This window comes from Podarcis tiliguerta (genome assembly GCF_965153285.1).
Source record: "Podarcis tiliguerta genome assembly, chromosome: 10".
NCBI lineage: Eukaryota > Metazoa > Chordata > Lepidosauria > Squamata > Lacertidae > Podarcis > Podarcis tiliguerta.
In genome coordinates this window covers 15006549-15031905 of record NC_139543.1, presented here as the reverse complement: position 1 = coordinate 15031905, position 25357 = coordinate 15006549, and the positions used below count along the sequence as shown (strand labels likewise).

Here is a 25357-nt window from a genome sequence, read left to right as displayed (position 1 = left end):
CAAAATACTTTTTGGAAACCCAGCCAGATGGGAGGGGTATAAATAACAAATAATAAAAGATTGGAGTAAATTTACACGATACAGTCATACGACAGGTTGAAGTAGCTCCAGGTTGAGCATTTTCGGAACGTGTTACTTTTGGGTTTCGCCACTCGCACAGGCACTTAAAATTACGTCACCGCATGCGCAGAAGCAGCGAATCGCAATCCGCACATGCGCAGAAGTGGGTTGCGTTCGCTTCAGGAATATTTGAAAGATCATGGTAAGCAATTAACAACACTAGTAGGGTTATCTGATATATATAAAATGCTGTGATATAAAGGTTAATAATAATAATAATAATAATATCTTTATTGTCATTGCCCCCTTCGGGGACAACGAAATTACTTGGTTGCTCCATAAAAACACTAATTAAAAAAATATAGTAAAATACAGCAAAGGAGATTTGATGACTTTCAAAGTCCGGTCTTCCCATTCAGGGCCGAGATCGCTCTGGAGAAGAAGTTAATTTTGAAAGCCAAGAGGTGGGAGGGAAGGAAGGCGATAGGCTCTAAAGAGCCATAGAGGTAAAGTGGATAATAATGATGGGATTATATATGTTTAAATGGAAAATTAATTTAAAAAATTAAAGAAAGGAATAGGGAGGGCCTGAGCAGGGACGTCAAAGGCTTTTGGTGTGTGTTTAAGGCTCCAGTCCTATGCTCGCTGTCCTGGGAGTAAGAACCACGGAACTAAACCAGGCTTACTTCCGAGTAGACCCTGAAGGAAGGAACCCAAGGAAGGGAACAAAGCTGAGCTCGGAAGGGAGGAAATGGGGGGGGGGGAGTCAGTCAGCTTCTTCTACCTCCGGCTGCCCGGCGCCTGCCTCCTTCCATCTCCTCGTCAGCCCTTCGCCAGAAAAAAGAAACGACTTTGGAAAACAGGTGGTACATCTTCTCACAAGCCGGCTAGGCGCCTCTCTCGCGCTTCCCGCGCTTTTCCGCCTCCGCCCCACGAAGCGCTGGACACCGAAGGACGGTTCGCGCGGGAGGCGGACTGCGCATGCTCGGACCCGCTCTTATAAAGCCGCGCACTTGCGCCGGCGAGGTAGAACGCGCGCTGGCGCAAGCGCAGTAGCGACGCTCGATTTCGTTTTCTCGCTCGCGCCTTGGCCGTTGCAGAGCGATTGACGGGGGCGGCAAGTCTTTTGTGGTTAAGCCTTGCCGGTCGTGAGGTGATGCTCTACGTTTCCTCAGCAGCTCGTACGCTATATTGTTAACATCAGGGGTGCCAATTTGAATCAAATATTGGGGTTTTTTTGGGGGGGCGCAGGAAAGCCCCGCCCCGCATAATAGATCACATGACACACTCTTTGAATGGCAATGTCCATCAACATTTGGGGGGCGTGTCCTGGCCACATCAAATATTTTATTGGGTGGTCGAGGTCCCCTCAGGCCCTAGGAGTTGGCTATTATTATTATTATTAATAATAATATACCGCCCTATACCTGGAGGTCTCAGGGCGGTTGACAGAATAAAATCAAAATATTATTATTAGCATTAGCATTTGAATTTATATACCGCCCTATACCCAGAGGTCTCAGGGTGGTTGACAGAATGAAATCAAAATACTGTATTATTATTATTATAATTTATATACCTCCCTATACCCGGAGGTCTCAGGGCGGTTCCACAAAATACATAATCAAAATAAAAACAGCAACCCAATAACAACCCCCCCCAAAAAAAAACCTAATTTCAAAAGGGCATTGGATGCCAATCAAATCAACCAAAGGAATAGAGAATGCATGGGATTGCATTGTAAGTCAGTTTGCAGTGTGTGTCTGGGTACATTTCCTTATGGATACATTGCTGTGTGTTTTGTAGCATTGGGGACATCAGAGCCTTGTGAGTATGTAAGTGTACAAACTTTGGACCGGATCCAGATTTAGCCTCTGTGTTGGATCCATTGATACTGCTAAGCTTGACAATAGGTTTTCCATCAGTGGAAAAGGAACAGGTGCAATTTTTGGCATATCCTCTCCAGCCCGCTCCCAAAACTGCTCCAAATGGTTGGGGGACCTTCTAAAACAGATTTCAGGAAATGTGGGAGCGCAGACCCTCCCTGTTTTCCAGGGACAGCTCTGTATTTACAGAAGCCACCCCGGTTTCTGATTTAACCCTGAAATGTCCCACTTTTCCTTAGAATATCCCTATTTTCATTGGATAAATGTTGGAGGATATGGAGTCATGTGACCCCTGAGCCAAGGAGATAAGTAACTATACAACAATACTTAAGTTGTAACTAAGTAACAGAACACATCTGAAGGCAGCCCTGTGTTGGCAAGTTTTTTAAAAAATGTTTTAATGTTTTTTTATTATTTTTATACATGATAGAAACCTCCTTGAGTGGCTAGGGCCACACAGTCAGATGGGCAGGGTGTAAATAATAAAATTATTATTAGTAGTAGTATAGAATAGGACGTCCGTATTTTCATTGGAGAAATATTGGAGCGTATGGCGAGGTTGCAGTGGCAGAAATCGCGAAGAAAGGCTTCTCTCATTCTGATGGAAATCTTACTGTCAACTGATCGACACTGTTGAATACAAACCAATGTTCCTCATGCAAAATCTTGTGGAGAAGCCTATGCTGCACATTGTTACAATGGAGAAATGCATACAAAACAAAACTCACAAACCCAGAAACATGGAACAATTCCCATGTGCATGAGGTGCCTTCAGATGGTGTGATGTATGCCACGTTGTGTAGCAAGTTTTAACTCAGGTGTAACTACATTAATTCAGAAAGACTAACCAACCTTTTAATTAAAAAAAAAGTAAGATAATACTGCGGGATGTTTACAAACATTTCACATTTTAGCCTGAAGTTGATTTTTAAGCCTATTACAAGTTGACTAAAATTCAGAAGCTGTTTAGCTCATTAGTGTCGTAACACTACAGAGACAGATAAATTAATTTTTGGACTCCCAAACATACTTTGTACTTAATGAAGTATTAATTACCTTCAAAGAAATTATTTTTGCTGTAATGGTGGCAGATGTCCTCTTTTTAGAAGAAAGATTTTAAAATAGTTCCCTTAAAATGAGCAAATATGGAAAGTGTGTATAGAATTAGTAATACCCATTGCATTCAATGGGATTTACTATAAAAGCTTGTCCGGATACGTAGAACGTCCACTGAAATCTGTGAAACTTTCTTCCAAGAACATGTTTAGGATTTAATTACCTTTTATGTTCAAGTTCCCCCCCCCTCCTGTGATCACACATTTTACAATGTTGCTAGCTTTTGAGGATAAAAGTTATATAATTTAGCGAGAACAGCTAATTACTGTACAATTCTATACATGTCTACTCAAAAGTAAGTCTTACTGAGGCCTACTCCCAGGTAAGTGTGTATAGGATTGCAACTTCATGACTATCATAAGATATAACTTGATTAAACTGTGTATTAAGTATTTTAAACATCAAAGATAGTTTGTATCTTTGTCATATTGAAACTTTTGCTTCAATTTTTGCTTGCCCTAAGACAATTATGGAATCAGCCTTGTGAGAATATGGTACAGTAATTTTCTAGTATGTTCTCTTCATTAAAATTCAGTTGGCATTTCCCTGTTCTCTGGCTTAACTGTGGTCTTTGCTGTGCTTTTGTTCCATGTATGAATAGACCTTGTTGAAAGCCAAAGTAGAAGAGCAAACTTTTCAAAGGCAGCATGAATCACTAAGCAGTGAGACTATAACAAAGTGTACGGACAACTTTACTCACAAAACTATTCAAAGTTGAATATTAATTTCTCAGTTTAATGTAAGTATAACAGATTTTAACAACTGGTAAATATGTGGTTAAGTTTTAGTAATCGGTATACTCCATAATTATTCTAAGTGAGTTGGGGGGATAAGTAAAATGGATAAGTTGCATTTATATAACAACAAACGATTTTGTCATGTCATCAAGTACTGTATGCAGTGTGTTTTTAATGCAATCCTATACATTTAATGGGACGGGACTTACTCCCATCAAAGTATGTATAGGATTGTTGTCATAATTGTGCTTATTTCCCATTCTGTTGATAATTATGCAGAAGTGAATGTTAGGAAACTATATATATATATATATATATATATATATCTATCAAGCTCTTTCTAAAAAGTAGTTGTTAAATGGTTTGGATATATTGAATTATACTCATTTAATTTGTTGTATGCTGGCTTATATGAAATATTAAGTATAATTGTTGATTTGTTTGCACACTGGGGTTGCTAAATATGATTAGAATGTAGAGTACAGAATTGTGCACTAATTTGAAATAGTTATTCACTGTGCAATCCTATTATACCCATTTAACTCAGTGGGACTTCTGAGTAGACATGTATAGGACTGAGTGGTGATTAAAATTATCCAGTATTTAATAATTCACAATTCAGTCTCTTTTACTGTCTTGGAATGGACTTTCGAGTATGAAAATTGTTAGGAACACAGCTTAATAATGTGATCCTAGCCATGTTAATGTGAAAGTTCTGTAGAAATATGTAACTCGAAATACATTGAAGTAAAAAAGAAGGTTCTTAGCTCAAGATCCCCGAACAAATATAGAAACAATGTAAGATTTATTGGGAACTCCAAATTCAGAAATAAAAGGAACATTTATTTTCACTTTAAAGCGCCATGACCAAGGAGGAATCTTACAGGGAAGAATTTAGTTATGACAGAATGCCAACCTTGGAGCGTGGAAAACAAGAGAATGGAAATTATGTTCCAGATATTAAATCAAGCGACCTTCAACTATCAAAGAGGTTTCATCCATGTTTTAGTTATAAAACATGGATATATTCTTTGCTGATGGGGGTAAGTATGAAATATTATCCCGGCCTGGTCAGGGCTGAATAGGTAAGGTTGTACTGGGCAAATATAGTAGGTTAATTTTTATCACATTATTACCCATGTCATTAAATCTGTTTGAAGTTGGAAAGTTTTGATTTTCTAAAAGTAGTATTTACTGGAATTAAGCCCTACCAGTGCAAGCCTAATAGTATGGCAAAATGATGCAATTGTCACAGAGGGCTGGGTCAAAGGTAAAGGATCCCTGGACGGTTATGTCCAGTCAAAGGTGACTATGGGGTGCAGCACTCATCTCGCTTTTCAGGCCGAGGGAGCTAGCGTTTGTCCACAGACAGCTTTCCGGGTCATGTGGCCAACATTACTAAACAGCTTCTGGTGCAATGGAACACCATGATGGAAACCAGAGCGCATGGAAACACCATTTACCTCCCGGCCACAGTGGTACCTATTTATCTACTTGTACTGGCGTGCTTTCGAACTGCTAGGTTGGCAGGAGCTGGGACAGAGCAATGGGAACTCACCCGTTGCGGATATTCGAACCACCGACCTTCTGATCGGCAAGCCCGATGTCAGTGGTTTAGACCACAGCGCCACCTTCGTCTGGTGCCACCCAATAATATGGCAAAATGACACTATTGTCACAGAGGGCTGGTGCGGGACATGACAAACTGGTGCTCTCCAGGCTATGTTCTCACCTCATTAACCTCTTGCCTGTCCAGCCAGGTGGTGAGGCAGGCTCTCTGCTGCCCTTTCCACTACTCCTCTCTGCCTCCTCTCTTGCACTGAGAAAAGGATAAAGGGGTCTTTCTGCAGAATGAGGCCTTCTCGGCAGGATGACCAGGAGAGTGCCATTTAGGTCCCTTCCAACCTAGCGGAAAAAGAGTTTTTAAGTATTCTGCCTTGCTTGCCTTTAACTTCTGGAATTTCAACCAAGTTGGTCTTCAACCACATATGGTTGAAATTGCACGAGTTAAATGTGCATAAGATGTGATTGGATTGGATTTTAAATTGTGCAGGTAGCATAAATTCAAGGTTTTCAAAACCTTTTCAACCGATATGGGCCATTCATGTATAAACCACACAAATGACTATAATGCACAATGGTTACCACTGAAATAACATTCCTTAGTTTGACTTTTTTTGTAGGCTTGTTTGTTTGTTTTCTGAGTGTGTTAATAATTTTATTATAGTTTGTAGTTTTATAACTGGCATTACTAAATGTCTAAGTATACGTAGGTTGCAATCCTATATATACTCACCTAGGAGTTAATTCCACCCAGTTTTTGGCACTTGGTGTGTTTTGAAGCATGTGATGAATTTGTAGGATGTATGAAGTGTTAGAAAGGGACGTGGGTGGCGCTGTGGGTTAAACCACAGAGCCTAGGACTTGCCAATCAGAAGGTTGGCAGTTCGAATCCCCGCGACAGGGTGAGCTCCTGTTGCTCGGTTCCTGCTCCTGCCAACCTAGCAGTTTGAAAGCATGTCAAAGTGCAACTGGATAAAGAGCTACCGCTCCGGCGGGAAGGTAAACGGTGTTTCCGTGCGCTGCTCTGGTTCGCCAGAGGCGGCTTTGTCATGCTGGCCACATGACCCGGAAGCTGTACGCCGGCTCCCTCAGCCAATAAAGCGAGATGAGCGCTGCAACCCCAGAGTCGGCCATGTCTGGACCCAATGGTCAGGGGTCCCTTTACCTTTACCTTTATGAAGTATTGGGGAGGAGTGGTACCTCTGGTGGGTCACACATCATGCTCCTGAGGTAGCATAGGTGCCATCTCATGCTGAAGATTGTGGGTGCCTGCAACAAAGGGCTTCAACTTTGCCCATTGACTGGGAGGGCAGCCCCCACAAATATATTATTGTGGGTGCCGAAGTTGGCTCCAGTGTGAGGTAGTTTGCCCGGCTTTGGTCCCCAACCTGCACTCAGCTCTCACCCACGGCTCCTAGAAGCTGTCAGCATGTGACAGCAGCCACACCCCAGGAAACAGCTTTGACTGGCCGGCCAAACCAGGTGAAGGTAGCCGATGGGTATCAAAGCCTCGGTGAGTTAGGGACTTACTCTGCATGCGAAAACAGGCTCTAGCAGATTAAGCAAATGAGACCAGTAGTTGGTCCAATGGTCAAGAAAGTGGTTTCTGCACGTACTGTAGAAGGAAGTGAGGGGCAGATGGGAAAGTAGCCCTTCCCATCTGGGAAGTCAACCTGGGAGTAGGAAAACTCTGATCCTAAACCTCTGCTGTTTTGCGGGATATCATTAGGAGAAGAAAAGTCCAAGGAATAAACCCAATACGAGCTGGTGGCAAAGATGTCAGCGAGGTCGAGAGGGAGGGCGAGTCTTGTTGTTTGGGCAACCCAGGACCTCCATACACACTGCCCAGGCTTGCACCCCAGGGAGGTCAGCTAACACTGCGGTTTGACTTCACCCCCAGAGGTCGAGATAGACGGATGCCAACAACAACATGAGAATAAAAGTGAAAAATATAGTTCTTGATACTTCTTGGGAATACTGTGGCTATAATAATTTAAATAATATAATATGCTTGCTTATTAACAGAAAATGTTAGGCACTGAAGCTGCTAGCACACGATAGTTGCAAAATAAATGTTTAGTAGTAGCAGTAACAGAAACTCCTGAGGATTTCCCCTGAGTACTGTACTTTGTTTAACAAGAACTACTAAAAAAATACTTAGAATGCTTCACTGCATAGCCACAAGATGTAGACAAGCTGTCTTTGCTGCGAAGTTTCATTGTTTTGTTAAGCATGCCTGCCAAGAAAGGAGCTTATTTTCTTTAGTTAACTTTAATTTACTGCTTTAGTAAGATTTTCTTTTTCCTAAATTGTTGCTGCGATTGACAGCTAACTGACATCTTTTGCTGAATTCTTGCTGTCAATAGAGGAAGCATCATAAAGAGTTCCACTTATTTTTATGAACATACTGAGTAATTTCAGTCTATTCAAAGACAATGATTCCAGTAAAATATATAGACTCTACAACACTGAGATTCCCAAAGATTTCTCGTGCTTGGGAGTAAAATATACGCTAAGGAAGAGAGATGGCAAGCATTAGAAAAGGCTGAAAGAAAGAATTACACAGAAACTAAGGGTGCTTCCAGGTGACCTGTTTAGCCTGCATTTATCCTGAGTTGTTTGTAGGGAAATTAGAAAACGTTGGCTGTTTAATGAACATTCACTCTAATTAGTTTGCAGGGAGGCTAGACAATGTGGTATCAAAATGTTACCACACACTTTCCATTGCATTTTTCTTATCACATCACAAAAGTCTGATCTTTTGGGGAAAACAAGTCTGTTATGCAAGACCTCCCAGTCATCTATAATTGTGCAAGCAGAATTTACCTGTATGTGATGGAATCCCACCCCAAAATAGCAACAGTCTGGAACTATCCAAATAAACTGTTTGGATGATGCTTATTACTCTTACCTCTACGTTCAGTGAGATTAGGAGTGAGCAGAGGAATTGCACACCCCTTCCCATTGTGTGAAGAAGGTAACAGCTGAATTTCTGTGGCATTTCCCAACATTGTAGACTCAGGGAAAATCCCGCTTTCAAATAAATGTGGGCTCTCCCAGTGCAACATTACTCTCTCTATATAGTGAGGGGTAACTGATGAATGAGGTACCATATTTTTCGTCCTATAGGGCGCACCGGCCCATAGGACGCACCTCGTGTTTTTTTGGGGGGAAATGAATAAAAAAAAATTATTCTCCTCCCCAGCTGCGGCTGCCGCCCCAAGCCTTGCGGACACCCGCCAAAAGCAAGGGGAGCCCTCCGGAGGGCTCCCCGTGCTTCGGGCGGCAGCGTGCTGCCCCAAGCCTCCCGCACTCGGCGGGACCTCCCGTCGGGTGCGCAAGGCTTGCGGACACTCGCCCAAAGCACGGGGAGTCCTCCAGAGGGCTCCCCGTGCTTTGGGCGGCAGGCTGCCACCCCAAGCCTCCCGCACTCGGCGGGACCTCCCGTCGGGTGCGCAAGGCTTGCGGACACTCGCCCAAAGCACGGGGAGTCCTCCAGAGGGCTCCCCGTGCTTCGGGCGGCAGGCTGCTGCCCGCAAGCCTTGTGAGCCCGTGGGAACTCCCACAGGGCTTGCAAGGCTTGCGGATAGCTTCCTGAAGCCTGGAGAGCAAGAGGGGTCGGTGCGCACCGATGCCTCTCGCTCTCCAGGCTTCAGCGAAAGCCTGCATTCGCCCCATAGGACGCACACACATTTCCCCTTCATTTTTGGAGGGGAAAAAGTGCGTCCTATGGGGCGAAAAATACGGTATACCCAATATTTACTTTCGATCTCACCATGCATAGAGGTGAATAGAAATATATTGTACAAAAAGGCCAAAGATGCAAAAGGGAGGCCAGTGGGAAAGAACATTGTGGAGGCGCTAAAACCCTTTAAGTATGAAGAGTCCTACTTAAATCCTCTCTGAGGACTGTATAAAGTGACATGTGAAATAAACATTTTATTCAAGGATTCCCAACTTGTAGGGTAGAACTATATGAAACAGTATGGACGCAACTTACTCACATTTAACTTGTGTGCATTCAGCTGTACATGCTTGGCTTTATTTTTAATTAAAAAAGGGGCAGACATACAGTGTGTGTGTGTGGGGGGGGGAGAATTCTGGCAATCTCACCTGCCATTGCTAGGGTTGCCATACGGACATAGCCAGAATACTGCAGTCAGAAGCCGTGTCCGGGTGGAAATCGCAAAAATGTCTGGGAAAATCCGAATGTATGGTGACCCAGAGTTGTTTTTGGTGATTTCCCTTTAAAATAGCTCAAAGGACTTCCTTTTTCCTTTACTTTTGCGATTTAGCCATAAGAGCTCAACAACTTTGTTCCCCTGATTTTTACTTTTTGAAATATGGCAACCTTAGCCATTGCACCCAATGTGTTTTGACTATACATAGTTTTGGCTTTAGGCGCAAAGCCTGGAATGTAAGTTGTGGTCTATATGGCCTCGGCCCAGTATACCTGAAGGAGTGTCTCCACCCCCATCATTCTGCCCGGACACTGAGGTCCAGCTCTGAGGGCCTTCTGGAGGTTCCCTCCCTGCGATAAGTGAGGTTACAGGGAACTAGGCAGAGGGCCTCCTCGGGAGTTGCACCCCACCCCGGGGAACGCCCTCCCATCAGTTGTCAAGGAAATAAACAACTACCTGTTTAGGGAAATTTTAAATGTTTGATGTTTTATTGTGTTTTTAATATTCTGTTGGGAGCCACCCAGAGTGGCTGGGGAAATCCAGCCAGATGGGTGGGGTATAAATAATAAATTATTATTATTATTATTATTATTATTATTATTATTATTATTATTTACTGCACATGTAGTTTTGGGTTGTGAATTTAGAGCAAAGAAGCAGTCATGGGGTGGGGGAGATGAGAGGGCCTCAACTCTCTGCTTCTTTACATCAAGTTTCTCAAGTTTTTCCCCTGTCTCACCTATGGATCTAAACTGATATTTGGCATCCTATTAAAATCCTCAGATGTAGCATGTAAAAGCAAATTGGGATGAAGTGTGTACAATTTGGAGAGCAGGAGTAGCAAATCAAGCAAGGTTAACCACCCCCTCCCTCTCACTTCCTGAAGTTGCTTTTCCCCAGTTTTTTTTTACATTCAAAGTGTCTGTCCACAATCACACAGAGCAAGTGCTTGTGTGTGTGAATCTTCCCACAAATCCAATGTATTTATTGATATCTATTTTTATTTAGTTAAATACGAACACTTCCTAAGTTGTTACTCTTTTATATTGTTGCCAAGTCATTGCATAATAGTTCTAGAACTTAGCAGCAAGACAACATGTTCTTTTGACATAAAGATCTTTTGATGTTTGGTTTCAGTATCATTAACACAGAGAAACAATTGTTAATGGTTCTAGTATTTTCATTTTTGAAAAGAACTGCCAATTCTCATGAAGTTGCTTAGCTATATAATTTATGCTAATAAAGTAATGTAATTTCTTCATTTCAGACTTGCATCCTTGTTACCTCTGGATTTTCACTTTATTTGGGGAATGTTTTTCCATCTGAAATGGATTACTTGCGCTGTGCAGCAGGTTCAGTAAGCATTCCTTTTAATTTCTGTGGCTGTCTAGAAATATAAATTAGAAATATAATTCAATTTTCTTTTTTCCATTATGCTTCAAAAGCCTTATCTCAGATATACCACTTGATCCAGAATTAAACTGCTAACACATGCTCTCTTTAGATAATTCCTCACTTTTGATTTCAGAGAAATTGTTTGCTTTAAAATAATTGGCAGCAGCTTGCCAATTAAACACTTGGTTTCTCCCCCCCCCTTTTGCTTTATAATAGCAGATGCACTGTTTAGTTATTGTGTGTTATTTATATTCAAATAAACAATGTAATGAAACATCACATGAGCAAATATCAGGGGCACAGAGAATCATATAAATTTCCTTCTCTCTCTGTGTATATTTGTAAGCATGAAGCTAGGGTTGTGTAAGTAACTTTTATCTCTGGATGATGTCTTTTGAGTTTTGTTCTTAGTGTGTTCTCGTGTGCACACACGCAAAAGGCCCTGATTCAGTTAAATTAGTTATGACACCAATGGGACTTGAGTGAGTTATGTCCAAATGATTTTCTTAGCTACAGTGGAAGTTTAAAAACCCAGTCCTATGTATTCTAGCCTTTCTTACTGCAACATGGAAGACATTGACTTTATCAATTCATGTATTGCCAATGAGCAACTGATGTTTAATCTTGTGGACCGCCCTGAGATCTTCAGATGAATAGAAGTATATAAGTATTATGAATAGTAATAATAATAATTTCTTCTTGGAAGTAAATCTCCTGGCATATTAATGAATGCATCAGAGTGTAGCCCTAAGTCATGGATAGTTCAAGTGGATAGGAGCCAAATTCTGTGACAATTCAGTGTGAACGGGACTCTGTGCTTTGGGTGATTTTAGATGATGAGAAAGTGGGGCTCAGCTGTCACTCTGGAACCATCCAAGACATGCTCTCAAGGGTAGGCTCTATACTGAAGTCAGTGAATATAAATGAAGATGGGTATTTACCATTGTTGACTAGGTCAAGTAACAGGAGGAACTGTGACAGATTTACAGGTTCTAAAGTGGCTGCAAAAGGCCCACTCAGTTGATCCAGAAACTGAATTAGAAGGGTGGCATGCACCATGGGCCTTTACTGCTGGTCTTTGCTGCTCTAGATGGCTTGGGCACCGAATAACGGCTTTCTCCTCTTTATGCAGGTGGCTCTGTGGTCTAACCCACAGAGCCTAGGGCTTGCCGATCAGAAGGTCGGTGGTTCGAATCCCCGTGGTGGGGTGAGCCCCCGTTTCTCGGTCCCTGCTCCTGCCAACCTAGCAGTTCGAAAGCATGTCAAAGTTCAAGTAGATAAATAGGTACCACACTGGCGGGAAGGTAAACGGAGTTTCCGTGCACTGCTCTGGTTCACCAGAAGCGGCTTAGTCATGCTGGCCACATGACCCAGAAGCTGTACACCGGCTCCCTGGGACAGTAAAGCGAGATGAGCGCCACAACCCTAGAGTCATCCGCGGCTGGACTTAACGGTCAGGGGTCCCTTTACCTTTACCTCTTTATAAAGAGGAAGGACAAGAACATTGCTTCATCCTGTTCTGGTTAGGCTAGTCTTGGGGTAGGAAACGCTTTCCCCAGTCATATTGGTGGCGCAAGAGATCCTGCTCCAGTTAGTCGAGTAGTACAACTTCAGAGCAAGAGGAAATGAACTCTGAGAGGGAATAAAGCCTGCTACTGTATCACAAAGCAACCACACCATATTTACCTGATACCTATCTGCCTATATCTTTGTAGCTTAATGGAAAACAGGGTGCCAACAGGGTGCTGACCAAGGGGCAACAGTTCTGGTCCCGCTGCCTCAAACAGTCAGCTGCATCTTATCTCTCTGCTATTCACAGAAAACCATTGACCATGTTGGATGGGAGTTGGAGTTCAACAACATCCAGAGGGCCACTCGTTCCTCATACCCACCTTGGTATCAAGCCTTCCAAGTTCCATTAAACATTTGCTCACTGTACAGTCTGAAAGAATTGTTGTTGTTTACTCGTTTAGTCATGTCCGACGCTTCGTGACCCCATGGACCACAGCACGCCAGGCACTCCTGTCTTCCACTGCCTCCTGCAGTTTGGTCAAACTCATGTTCGTAGCTTCGAGAACACTGTCCCACCATCTCGTCCTCTGTCATCCCCATCTCCTTGTGCCCTCCATCTTTCCCAACATCAGGGTCTTTCCCAGGGAGTCTTCTCTTCTCATGAGGTGGCCAAAGTATTGCAGCCTCAGCTTCACGATCTGTCCTTCCAGTGAGCACTCAGGGCTGATTTCCTTAAGAATGGATAGGTTTGATCTTCTTGCAGTCCATGGGACTCTCAAGAGTCTCCTCCAGCACCATAATTCAGAAGCATCAATTCTTTGGCAATCAGCCTTCTGTATGGTCCAGCTCTCACTTCCATACATCACTACTGGGAAAACCATGGCTATAACTATACGGACCTTTGTTGGCAAGATGATGTCTCTGCTTTTAAGATGCTGTAGAATTAGGCATTCTTAAACACATTTATTTCAGTGAACTGAGTTTAAATGTGTCCATCCCTGTATTGGATTGTGGCCATTGTGGATTTTGTTAAAACAATGTTCTTATTTTCTGTTATAATTATTTTTCATATCTGTAGCACTTTTCAGGGTGCATTCATTGCACCATGCATCATGTGTGTCACAGGGCTTTTTGGATGCGTTTAACAAACATTCACCTTCCCGTCACTCCATGGCAAATCACTTTTGAAACAGAGTGTAGGTCTCAAAAAAAAAAAATTGTGTTTGGGTTATTTGGGGTCTGCTGTTTTGTTTTAAGTCAGTGGTCCCCTCTCATGTGCTAAAGCCCTTGGGAACATCTTAAGTAGATCTTTGGATTGTGACTCTTATCTTTATCACAGTTTATGTTTAGGGCAGTAGTGGTAGGTAATCTGCAGCCTAATTTCAAAAGCCCTCTGCAAGTTCAGACTTGCCAGAAGAGATGAGGGAGGAAGAGACAGAAAAAGTGGGTTTCAGAAAGAGAAACAAACAAACAAACAAACAAAAATTTAGCCTGAAAGATAATGGGTTTGCCTAAATTATCCAAAAGCTTTATGGGTGAGATGAGGCTTTTGCTGTGATTTACTATGTTCACATAGGCAAAGCATGTCAATTCTATACTCAGTGGGAAATTTTATTATTCATGAAATTCTAGTTTAGTTTGTAAATTGTACTCTTAATTTTCATTAATTTCTCTCCAGTGTATTCCCTCAGCGGCTGTGAGTTTTGCCATAGCCCGAAACAAAGTTAATGTGGTAAGTACTTTATAAGCTTGGAATGACTGTTAACACTTAATTTCTTTAATTAAAGCAAAAATGAAATATTCTTAATGTGTGTGTGTGTGTTGTTTTTGTTTTTACAGATACCCAATTTCCAGATGCTGTTTGTTTCTACATTTGCTATTACAACAACATGTTTAGTTTGGTTTGGATGCAAACTTGTCTTGAACCCTACAGCAGTAAATGTGAGTTCTTAACAATAAAGATTAATTCTATAATTAGTTTATTTGATATTGAGTTTGCTTATTTTGTTCATTGTATATATATAATCTTTCAAAAAGTTAATCAGACACTACTTAGGCACTATTTCATAATTTGCTGCTTTTGTTTTTAAATCTGAAGAGACTTTATAGGAAAATACTTTTAATGTTTTAATGCTGGCATGTGTTTGGGCATTTCATTTTCGCTTCTTTTCTTGCTATATTATTATTGGTTCTTAAAGTTCAAGCAACAAATGATCAGACATATCAAACAGATTGCCAGCAATTCTCATTCTCAAAACTCTAGGTATAAAAAATTGAGCGAGCTGTTCTAGGCCTGATTCAAAAGTTGCATTTGCATTATTATTATTAATATTAATATTATTAATATTATTATTATGCTAGCCATTGAAAAACCATAACTGTGTTGATCCTGTTCCACATGGAAGGTTTGTGTGAAATGGTTCCCTATATGGTTCATCCAGTTTTAAGTATGCCAATGCAAAGCCCCTGTTTAGAGGGGCTAAACTAGAATGGTTAGCCAAACTTCATGAGAAGCCACAACAATGGTGCTCCCATGGTTCCATTGCAAAGGTCATGCTCTGGATCGGACCGGGTGACATTATAGTAATTATGTAGATAAGTTTATGTTAATCTAAAATTTTTTAATACCTTTTATGCACAGATAAATTTCAACTTGATTCTCCTCATTCTACTGGAAATTTTCATGGCAACTACTGTAATAATTTCAGCAAGGTTTAACGAGGAGTGCTGCAGGAGGAAGAAAGTAAGTTTTTCCTTAGGTATTTCTAAAATAGCCTAAAGGCTTTCTACAATCTCTACTTCATATTTGCATACTGCCTCAGAAACATAGCCACTGTGATTCTGTCATATAGCTATGATATCATATGCCTGTGTACTACTGAATATTGGGGGTTTTGGGGTGCATTTCTGCTGGGGAGTAACTCCTTTTTTCTGTATTTTATATGAGCATTACAGATTTCATACAAACATCTTTCTGGCAGTGAGATCAGGAGCTTCCTTTTTCCTTTCCGGTTAGCACATGCTACTTTCAAAGATTATCAGTGCAATGCAACCCCACTTTGTACTGGGCTCGGTGGTGGTGGATTGGACAGAGATACTCTTCTGTCTAGCCTTGCCAGTCTTCACTGTGAAGTAATGCCAGCGGTATTCTGCTGGCATGGAGCTTCCTGTTTGGCTCACCAAATGGGGCATGGAGGGACTGAGCCATCCCAAGCTAGCTTCATTGTTGTCACATGATGGCATTGGGCCTGATGGCTGCATCAACTCCAGGCTGGCACCCCACCTTTTGCCCAGGCAGGTACATGCAGCAAGGATGTGGATGTAACTGTGACTCTGCCATTCAGTTAAGCCCCACCGGGCAGTGGCCAAGGTTTACATTGCATCCTAAATCAATATCCACATTGTAACGTCTACAAGTACAGAAAATCTTTCTTTGCTGTAGCAATTTTCTTGTGAATACACTGGGCCTGTATATATAGTATATATAGTTCAGGCAGTCCAACATCTCCATACGATGTATTGTCTATAGCAGTGATGTCCAAACTTTTTTCAAAAAGGGCCAGATTTGATGAAGTGAAGGGCTGTGAGGGCTGACCAAAGGGCTAACCAAAGTTGCTGACCATTTTTTAGGATTGAAGTTGTTGAAGTTTTTTTAGGATTTTACCCCAGGAAATAAACTGCCACAGGGGCCAGATTAAATTGACCAGCGGGTCGGATTAGACCCCCAAAATGGACTTTGGATGTGCCTGGTCTATAGCTTTGCTAGCATATTAACCCATGTAGATATATGAAAATTACAGAACACAAGGAAACGGGGAGCTACAAAATGAAACAGCCTTATTTCACCTTAAAAACTAACAAAACTTGCTTGCAGTAGAAGAGTAAGACTAAAATTCTCAAACAATGTATTCTATCTAGATAACCTTAGGTAGTTGAATGATTTTTCCTCCCTTAGCACAATATGCGTACATGAGAAAAGAGAACTGAAAGCTGTGTCGGTGTTAGCACAAGGTGTTGCACAATTTCTTGGACAAGGTCTTTCACAACTTCTCAAGATGCACACTTGAACTCCTTGTTGTGCCTAGTTTTCTGCTAGCTGTTGCTTAACAGTTTGCAGAACAGTGCAGCTGCCAGAATTTCTTTCATTGCACTATCTCTGGAACTAATCCCCTATCTATGTAATCCTCCCTCTGAGCAAGTTGTTTTATGAATGGTATTGACATTTCAGCTGCAGTACTTCAGCATGAGTGGGTCATGTTAACGAACAGGCATATTTGTGTACATATACGTGCATGTGTAGATATGTAGATGGATAGATTTGTATATCTTGACAGGGAGAGAGGGAGAAATTATGCTGGTATGTCTTGTATCTTAGTATTTTATGCACACAGATGGAAGCAGCAGGAGGAAAAGGTCCTTTTCACATAAAACACACACAACTATGTGTGTTATGGGTTGCATGAGTTCAAACATGAATTCCCTTTTAAGTTTTTAAACATAAAGTCGTAAGTTACCAAGTTGTAAGTTCTTCCAATCTGTGGGTAGCTTCTACACCCAGATGACTAATGCTTGGTTAATAGTTTATTTACTCTGATCATCTTTTCCCCCCTTTTAGACAACAATGTATGATAGTGCGATCACATTGAATAATGTCTGCTTTCCAGCACGGATCCTAAAATCCTATTCAGTAAGAGATCTTTGTTTTATCAGTCTCTAAGAATCTGTTATGAATTATATATAATTTTATATAATATATTTTTATTATATAAAAATCCCAAGCCAATTCTTCTTCTTTTTTAGGTAATTGAAGTGATTATTGGAATTTCTGCTGTGTTTGGTGGAATAATAGCTTTGAATATGGATGTGCTAGTCTCAGGGCCATATCTTTCAGTAACTTTCTTTTGGATTTTAGTGGCTGTAAGTATGACATCATTGAATATAACATTTTATAAACTGTTGTTCACTTTGATGAATAACAGGTTTTTAAATGTACCATCAGTGTCTTATACATATATATTAGGAACATTCTACTTACTCTTGTAAAACTGTCACACTTTATTATTAACAGCATTTGTACACCTTTAAGTAACAACATTCTGTACAGATAAGAAAGGCTAGTACTCTTGAGCATCATTCAACCAACTTGCTTCATCTACACAATGATTTCTGCTTGTGCAGTGGACTTTCCCCCTCCTCTTCCTGTGTGCAGCCCTCCCCAAATCTGTTCTGGAGGGCTGGGAGAACCCCCAGAACAGATTTAGGGTATGCAGGCAGGGAGGAGAGAGAGGAAAAGGTTCCGTTGCACAAGTGGAAATCCTTGTGCTGAGAGTATGAATTAGTTGGAAGACCACATGGTGTCTTAATTTACAGGACTATTTGGAAAACAGCCCAGGCCCTTTGTAGTCAGGCAGATTAAAAAAAACAACAACTAGATTCAGAAAGGTGTGTGATCTAGTAAAAATCAAGGAATATGAATCAGGAAAAGAACAAATAGCTTAACGAGAGATTCTAGCATTTATCCAGGGTCTGTTTCCTTAGAAAGAAGGCTGTTGGTTATTTAGACTACCGGTATATGGTCTTATTTACACATATATACAACCTGAGTACAAGATGGAGGGTCTCACGACATTAACAGTCTAACACAAAGGCTAGCTCTTTGCTTCTTGTTCTCCTTCACACAAGGTGAAGTGGCATTCAGCCAGGTGGGGGGGGCGGGGCTTATTCCCTCCTCCCAGAAGCAGCATTAATTAGCATTAACTTGTTTCTATAGCATTATGGCTACCTATTTAGACATGTTAAAAATGTATTTACAAGTCTGGCAATGACCATTAACTTAAAAGAAACTAGTTTGATCAGTTCAGCAGTTACTTCCAGTGTAGACCATGTCTTACAGATACAAAATTATAGGTTTGGTGGGGACCCACTGGCATCATCCAAACCAATCCTTCAATCCTATATACATACAACATATTGGTGCAGATAAGAGTTTGAGATGGTATATCCCATTCGAGCTATAATCAAATGCCGACTTTTCTAGCCCCATTGAATACAGCTGGACCTACCACTGAATAAATGTGCACTGGGTTACTCTTTAAATCAGTTAGGTAAAAGTTAAAGGTAAAGGTACCCCTGCCCGTACGGGCCAGTCTTGACAGACTCTAGGGTTGTGCGCCCATCTCACTTAAGAGGCCGGGGGCCAGCGCTGTCCAGAGACACTTCCGGGTCACGTGGCCAGCGTGACAAAGCCACATCTGGCCAGCCAGTGCAGCACACGGAAACACCGTTTACGTTCCCGCCAGTAAGCGGTCCCTATTTATCTACTTGCACCCGAGGGTGCTTTCGAACTGCTAGGTTGGCAGGCGCTGGGACCGAGCAACGGGAGCACACCCCGCCGCGGGGATTCGAACCGCCGACCTTTCGATCGGCAAGCCCTAGGCGCTGAGGCTTTTACCCACAGCGCCACCCGCGTCCCCAAATCAGTTAGGTAGATAGTGTGTATTTTATAATTTTCCAGTGGGCACTAGGACTGCAAAGTGGGGAGCATGTTCCTTCTCTTTCTCAAAGCAGGAAAAAGTGTCTTCACTCCAACAGCATCTCTGATTGATTCCCACCCCCCTTACTGGAGTGATAGTTCACTCTCTGGCCAAGTTTGCTAGTACTCCAGAGGAGGGGGTCAGTCAGAGATTCTGTTGGAGTGAATCCTGCCTCAAGCAACAGCAGGAATATGTTGCCTACTTGGTGGTGTCCTAATGCCCTTTTCCTTCCTATAAAACAACAAGAAATCATTGGAAGTGCAGTTGGGGTAATCAGTATATTTGCTAATAGGCACTGCTCAACCAAAATATATCCTGATTGGTCCTGAACATTTTCTCATGTTTAGTTTCTTTTTAGTGTTTTCCCAGTGCCATTGCAAGTCATGTTGCCGCTGAATATCCAAGCAAATGCTTGGTAAGTATATTATTAAAACAGTCTGGTGGAAGTACTTCAATGAACTGATGCAATCATAAATGTTATGGTGAAAATAGGTCCAGTAGAACTTTCTGAAAACTGAACAGCAACTAGACTGATTTAACATTTCTGCCATTTCAAATCTCTTCCTTTGGGCCAGAGAGTGATGATATTTTTTCACACAGTTTATGAAGGAGGCATAATGGAATCATTATCTTCTGGGTGTACAGTGATGCCTTAGTGATCTCCAAAAAATTGGCTTTATAGATGTTTATGCTTCTTCAAAAACTGATTGGATAGGAAATTAATAGTGGGTCAAAATGCTCTGTACTACGTCCAAAAACATTTCAATCCTTATTTATTGCACTTTGATGCTCTCCATTCCATCCAAAATGTTACCATCTGCTACATTAGCTACATAAAGCATAGTGAGAATTCTTTACTGGCTCACATACAGTATCAAACTTTATGATCTTTTCTTTCACCTGCTCTGTTTTTTTGGCTTTTTCATACATAGTTATATCTCTCCCTATGCTGTGATGCATTTCAAAGCTGGAGAGTCTGTAAGCATTTAATAGTGTAATGCTATGTATGTCTACTCAAAAATAAGCTCCATTGGTTTCAATGGTACTTCCTAGTAGGTGTGCTTAGGAATGCAGTCTAAGTATATCTGTAATCACTTTTGGTCCCAGCTGCATGTGTAATGTTTTACTCTCCTTTCCTCCCATCTCTGTTTTGTTGTCTTTCTCCCTTATTCACCACTATCCAAAGCACTACACAAATGGAATACAGCATGCAGTTCTTTAGAGGGGACTGGGCCTTTGTCTGGATGTTACGAATACCTTGGGTGCTCTGAATACACACTTATTAATATGAGTTCTAAAATATTCATCATTGTAAATACTTCATACTCCTCATTCACTTTTCCAGGGACTAAGCTCACATTTTGAATTTCTTTTTATGAATAAATTGCAAAAAACTTCATTTATGGAAGCTTGCTCAGAGAAACAAGAATACATACAACATGAATCTTTTTTTAATTAATAACAAATATCTATCTAATCACAATTCTATGTTTAATTTTAGGTAGAAGTCCTGATTGCCATAAGCAGTGTTACATCTCCATTATTATTCACAGCTTCAGGATACTTGTCCTTCAGTATCATGCGAATTGTTGACATCTTTAAAAACTATCCACCAACAGTTAAAGTATGTATTGCTTTTGAATTACCAAGCAAACAATCAATGTATCTTGTCAGTGTATTGTGACCAAGGCCACAATGTTCCATACAAACTACTGCTTTCTATTCTACATAGTCCTAACTTTTATAAATGCTGTGATTCAGGTTTTTTTATGTGTGACTTTGGAACACATAGGGAGAGAAGTAGGAGTATTGTGTTGTGTGCAAGCAGGATTGCTTTTGAGGCTGAGAAATTGTGAGCCAGGATCAGGAGCCAAAGGGAAGCAAGATCAGAGAGGGAGTGTAGCATATTTAAATTACCTATACATTATTTGGCTGCATTCTTACAGTTTACCATAGCATGCTGGCTAAGTAAAAGCTAGTGAATGTATGTAACATTTCCCCCCTGTGATATCACTTGTGCAATTTCTAGTTCTTGAGATGTTTTAGAGATGCTTATCAGTTGATTGAAATCTGTTTATCTGTTGCTTGCAAATTTGCATCTTGCCAAGAACGTCACTTTCAGGAAATAATTTCAGTCATACTGTAAAGCATGACAGGTTTGTTCTTGCCAGGTATGATTACTTAATGTGCTGTGGTAACGGAATGTGCTGGGACTCCCAACCACAGATGTCCAAAACAAAGGTCTCAGCCATTTTAAAACATGAGATACGGAAGCATAGGGTACATGGCCTTTTCCCAAGGTATTATGCTACTACTGCTGTTTGAGTTTATACACTGTCCTTATTCTTGTACACATTGTAATGCATAAATTATTATTTCTTGTGCACTATAAGAGGTGGGGAAGTATAAACTACAACTTCAGTTCCTATAATATCAGGAGATTATTTGCCAATTTATACCCAGTGATAGCAATTATTTAGAGTAAGTCTATGTAGTACATAAGGAGTACAGCAGATCTGCCATAATGTTTTGTGGTTTCCCCATAATTTCCCTAATGACTATAAGACATATACAAACTGGCCCATAGTTGCTACTTTCTGCAAGGGAGAACTGGAAGGCGATACAGTGGTACCTTGTTTCTCAAACTTAATCCGTTCTGGAATTCTGTTCCAAAACCAAAGCGTTCCAAAACCAAGGTGCGCTTTCCCATAGAAAGTAATGCAGAACAGATTAATCCGTTCCAGATTTTTGAAAACAACCCCTAAAACAGCAATAAACAATGTACTGCAGTCACACAATCAATCAGTAGCTGAACTGGGTTCCAGACAGTCACAAAAAAAGAGCCACAAAAACGCAAAATAAATAGCAAAAACAGACAGACCTCAGCATAACGCTCAAAATAGAAGTGTGGCACTCAAATTGGAAGCGTAACACTCAAAATGGAGCACATTCGGCTTCTGAAAAAAGTTTGCAAATTGGAGCACTTACTTCTGGGTTTGCAGTGTTTGGGTTCCAAGTTGTTTGAGTACCAAGGCGTTTGAGAACCAAGGTACTACTGTAGGGAGGTTATCAGTGTGCAGAAGGACTAAATTGGCTCGATCATATCATGTCAACTCCCCTTTCCCTTCTGGTCAGTGGGCAATGAATCTTGCCCAGAGGCTAGGCATGCAATGGCACCCCTCCTTACCAATTGCCTGAGTCCTGAGTGGGAACAAGTGCTGATCATAGCCCTTAGAGACTGCATGGGAGTTGGCAATGGGTGGGCACAGAGAGAGAAGGAGGAATAAGTAAAAATCTGTTTTCTAACAAGTCAAACTATGGAAAAAACTTTGTAAATCTGTTTCCTTTTGCATTCACATAATAAGGAAATATATACACTTGAATGTGGTATGCCTGGGCATTCACACTTCATATTGGAAAACTCATGCTAATAAATGGTGACAAAATATGCTGCTGACTCCCAAACCAGGACAGAATGGCCTTTAAGGATATAGAAGTTTGATATTGGAAGTAAGGGGAAACCAGAGCATTGCAGGTGCCTCCAGTAAATGTGACCTTTGGAGGCAGAAAAGTGTGTAACAGTTAGCATACCTAAAGGCTAAAGCCTTTTCTATGTCTGTATTTATTTTTGTAGCAGTCTTACGACGTGCTCCTCCTGCTTCTAATGCTGATGCTGTTAATTCAAGCTTTCCTGACTACTGGCACTGTCATATTGTGTGTAAGCTTCAAGGCAAAAATGAAGATGCGGGATTCAGTGTGGGCTGTGCCACAGATGAACAAACAAGAGTACAAAGCAACAGAGGTGAGGGGTGATTTCACTTTAAAATTGGTGTAATCCTGGAATGTTGCTGATCATTTCGGTTTCATTGCCAGCACCCATCACAGTTCTTCTTTAAAATACAGATTTATTTTTTAAGTGAATGTTATATTGACATGGCTAAGTGTGAACGAGCAAACATGTCGGTTCCTAAACTGCAGATTTTGCCTACAGTGCTCCTATTGGAACTAAGCCATGTTGTCTGGAACTAAGCCATGGTTTGGCTTTGTGTTACTTCCAGACCCAGGCTCATAGTTCCAGGCAAACCACAAGCTTAACTAAGTTTGTTCTTGGTTTACCACTTATGCTTAATCTAGGGAGAGGACCTGATTCAGATTGGGACTGCAGTAAAGTGGGAGGGGGGCATTGTGTTAAGTTTTTCCTTCAATGCCATTTTCTCAATGAAAATTTCCCCCTGAAATGGCTAAATGCCCCCAAAGAGAAACTGCTACGTGCCTCCAAAGCTGCCTGGGCAAACAGCAGTTGGGGGGGGGGGGCATTTTTGGTGAAGAAAATGGCATGAAGGAAGGGGTTAGATCCCTCTTACCCTGCACTGCAGTCCCAATCTGGATTAGGCATCTTCACTGTTACAAGGTAAAGGTAAAGGGACCCCTGACCATTAGGTCCAGTCATGACCGACTCTGGGGTTGCAACACTCATCTCGCTTTATTGGCCGAGGGAGCCGGCGTACAGCCTCCAGGTCATGTGACCAGCATGACTAAGCCGCTTCTGGCAAACCAGAGCAGCGCACAGAAACGCTGTTTACCTTCCCGCCGGAGCGGTACCTATTTATCTACTTGCACTTTGACGCTCTTTCGAACTGCTAGGTTGGCAGGAGCAGGGACCGAACAATGGGAGCTCACCCCGTCGCAGGGATTCGAACCGCCGACCTTCTGATCTGCAAGTCCTAGGCTCTGTGGTTTAACCCACAGCGCCACCTGTGTCCCTTCATTGTTACTACTTTCTTATAAAAATGCAAGACGTGGAAATGTGATCACACATCTAATGATTTACCCTTAGTCTGGATTCTTCCATTCTAATTTGTCAATAACGGTGTTTGAATTTATTTATTTTTTTGTAGGTTTCCAATAACAGCATGAAGGATTTCGACAAAGAGAAGGCTTGGAAAGCTGTTGTAGTGCAAATGGCCCAGTAATCTGGATTTAGGAAACCGAAGCAGGAAAATTGCTGGAATAAGGGCATGCTAGCCTTGGCATTTTCAAGTGTTATGGGCACAGTCACAAACATCATGACAGCCCTGCTGACCACTTCCCTGTGGTTTCCAAATAGTAGAATTTAGTCAGAATGTTAGCACCACGCAATCTTCCTTTAAAACCTCTCTCATGCCTTTCTAATAACTTAGAAATTAGCATAGCTTCAAGTTTGCAACACAACTTGTTTCAACAGAGTGTGTCTTTCATTTTAGAGCACTAGCATCTTAATTGCAAACCGACTCTACAACCAGAAACTGCCAATTAGAAATTAAGTCCATCTGAACAGCTAAACATAAGTAACTGTGTGGTAGGTCTTGCTTATTGCAAGAGAACTAATATAACTGCTGGTATTCAGTTGATGTTAACAGACACATTTATAAAGTTACAAATGCGTGTCATCGTTGATGCTTTTGCTTATAAACTTCACTTTTGTAGGAGTTAAGTCCTTAAGAATTGCATATTACTTTTGTATAAAATAAACATCTTTATCACAAGTCGGTTCTAGGTATACATTGTTGTTGATTGATGCAAAATGGGAGAAATACCCTTTATAATGAATGTGTGTATTGTCATGCATACAAAGGCACATTCTTCACATGGTGACCAGGCGACTTGCTGGGAGATGAGCAGTTTTGCCCCTCTGCATCATTGCCCCTATAAGGGTGAATGTCAACCATCATTGATGGGGTGTGTGGAGTAAGAAAGTATACTCAGAGATACTACTCAAGTGGGCTACTCCTGTTCCCCAAACCCTGGTGCCTAGTGTGTGTGTGTGGGGGGGAGTTTTTCCTGGTAAAATTGCAGCTGGTTTACTTTGTACTACAGTTTTCAGTGGGAGCCTGAGAACTAAGTCTGCTACTATTTGCATAGCCCTTTCTCTAATCTGCTCTGAGTACTGCTCCTTTGTTTGATGCCAGAATATTAGGGAGGTTTAGAAATGCTACAGAGACACAGAATACTTGGGCTATAAAGTATATATCAAAGGATGAGAATGCTGGGATTTGGCAAACAATTCTCTGTGCTCCCCAGTAATAATTTATGAATTGTATTTATTTCTAAAAATCATTTACACGCTAAGAGCAGAGAACACTAAAATACAGCCGTTAAAATATAATAAAAAAACCTGTAAGAGCAAGTTTGAGGCAAACACCTGCATGGGTAAAATTGAGTTTTTACATCATTTCAAAAAGTTTGAGTGTATTCAAGTAGCCCCAGAGTAATGTTCTTACAAGTAAACAAACACGGAATGCTGAACTGGAACATTCAAAAAGGAAAACGAAGGCTTCTTGCACAATCAAATCCTGACTCAGAAGGCAAGATTAGGTCTTCTCACAAAGACATGT

The 25357-nt window shown here is 41.3% G+C and overlaps 2 protein-coding genes across 6 annotated transcripts in view; one reads left to right on the top strand and one right to left on the bottom strand.

Moving 5' to 3' along the window:
* The window catches only part of MOV10L1 (Mov10 like RNA helicase 1), a 39162-nt gene extending 38126 nt beyond the window's left edge, over window positions 1-1036 (bottom strand). For 2 of the 3 annotated variants that reach the window (XM_083399431.1, XM_083399430.1), the window contains exon 1: window positions 845-1036. In XM_083399431.1, the coding sequence (XP_083255557.1) occupies window positions 845-932 (88 nt within the window). In that variant the 5' untranslated portion in view covers window positions 933-1036. Of the gene's footprint in view, window positions 1-75; window positions 349-491 lie in introns of all 3 variants that reach the window. The other variant, XM_083399432.1, reaches the window with a different exon arrangement.
* Window positions 1037-1082: 46 nt separating this feature from the next.
* On the top strand, window positions 1083-24508 carry MLC1 (modulator of VRAC current 1). Of its 3 annotated transcripts, none has more exons than XM_083399994.1 (13): window positions 1083-1213; window positions 3664-3801; window positions 4659-4842; window positions 10811-10900; window positions 14129-14182; window positions 14290-14391; window positions 15092-15193; window positions 17066-17137; window positions 17251-17367; window positions 19342-19398; window positions 20485-20607; window positions 22618-22785; window positions 23882-24508. In XM_083399994.1, the coding sequence occupies exons 3-13, from the start codon at window positions 4663-4665 to the stop codon at window positions 23954-23956; spliced, it is 1140 nt and encodes a 379-aa protein (XP_083256120.1). In that variant the 5' UTR covers window positions 1083-1213; window positions 3664-3801; window positions 4659-4662; the 3' UTR covers window positions 23957-24508. The 3 variants fall into 3 exon arrangements, with proteins under 3 accessions (XP_083256120.1, XP_083256122.1, XP_083256121.1); XM_083399996.1 differs by lacking the exon at window positions 1083-1213 and adding an exon at window positions 1781-1800; XM_083399995.1 differs by lacking the exon at window positions 1083-1213 and adding an exon at window positions 2173-2255.
* Window positions 24509-25357: the final 849 nt, after the last annotated feature.

Bases quoted from the DNA above. Each gene is read 5' to 3' on its own strand.
- MLC1 (XM_083399994.1), top strand. From the start codon at position 4,663: ATGACCAAGGAGGAATCTTACAGGGAAGAATTTAGTTATGACAGAATG. The intron at 4,843-10,810 runs GTAAGTATGAAA...TCTTCATTTCAG, and splicing joins TATATTCTTTGCTGATGGGG to ACTTGCATCCTTGTTACCTC. The intron at 20,608-22,617 runs GTATGTATTGCT...TTATTTTTGTAG, and splicing joins ACTATCCACCAACAGTTAAA to CAGTCTTACGACGTGCTCCT.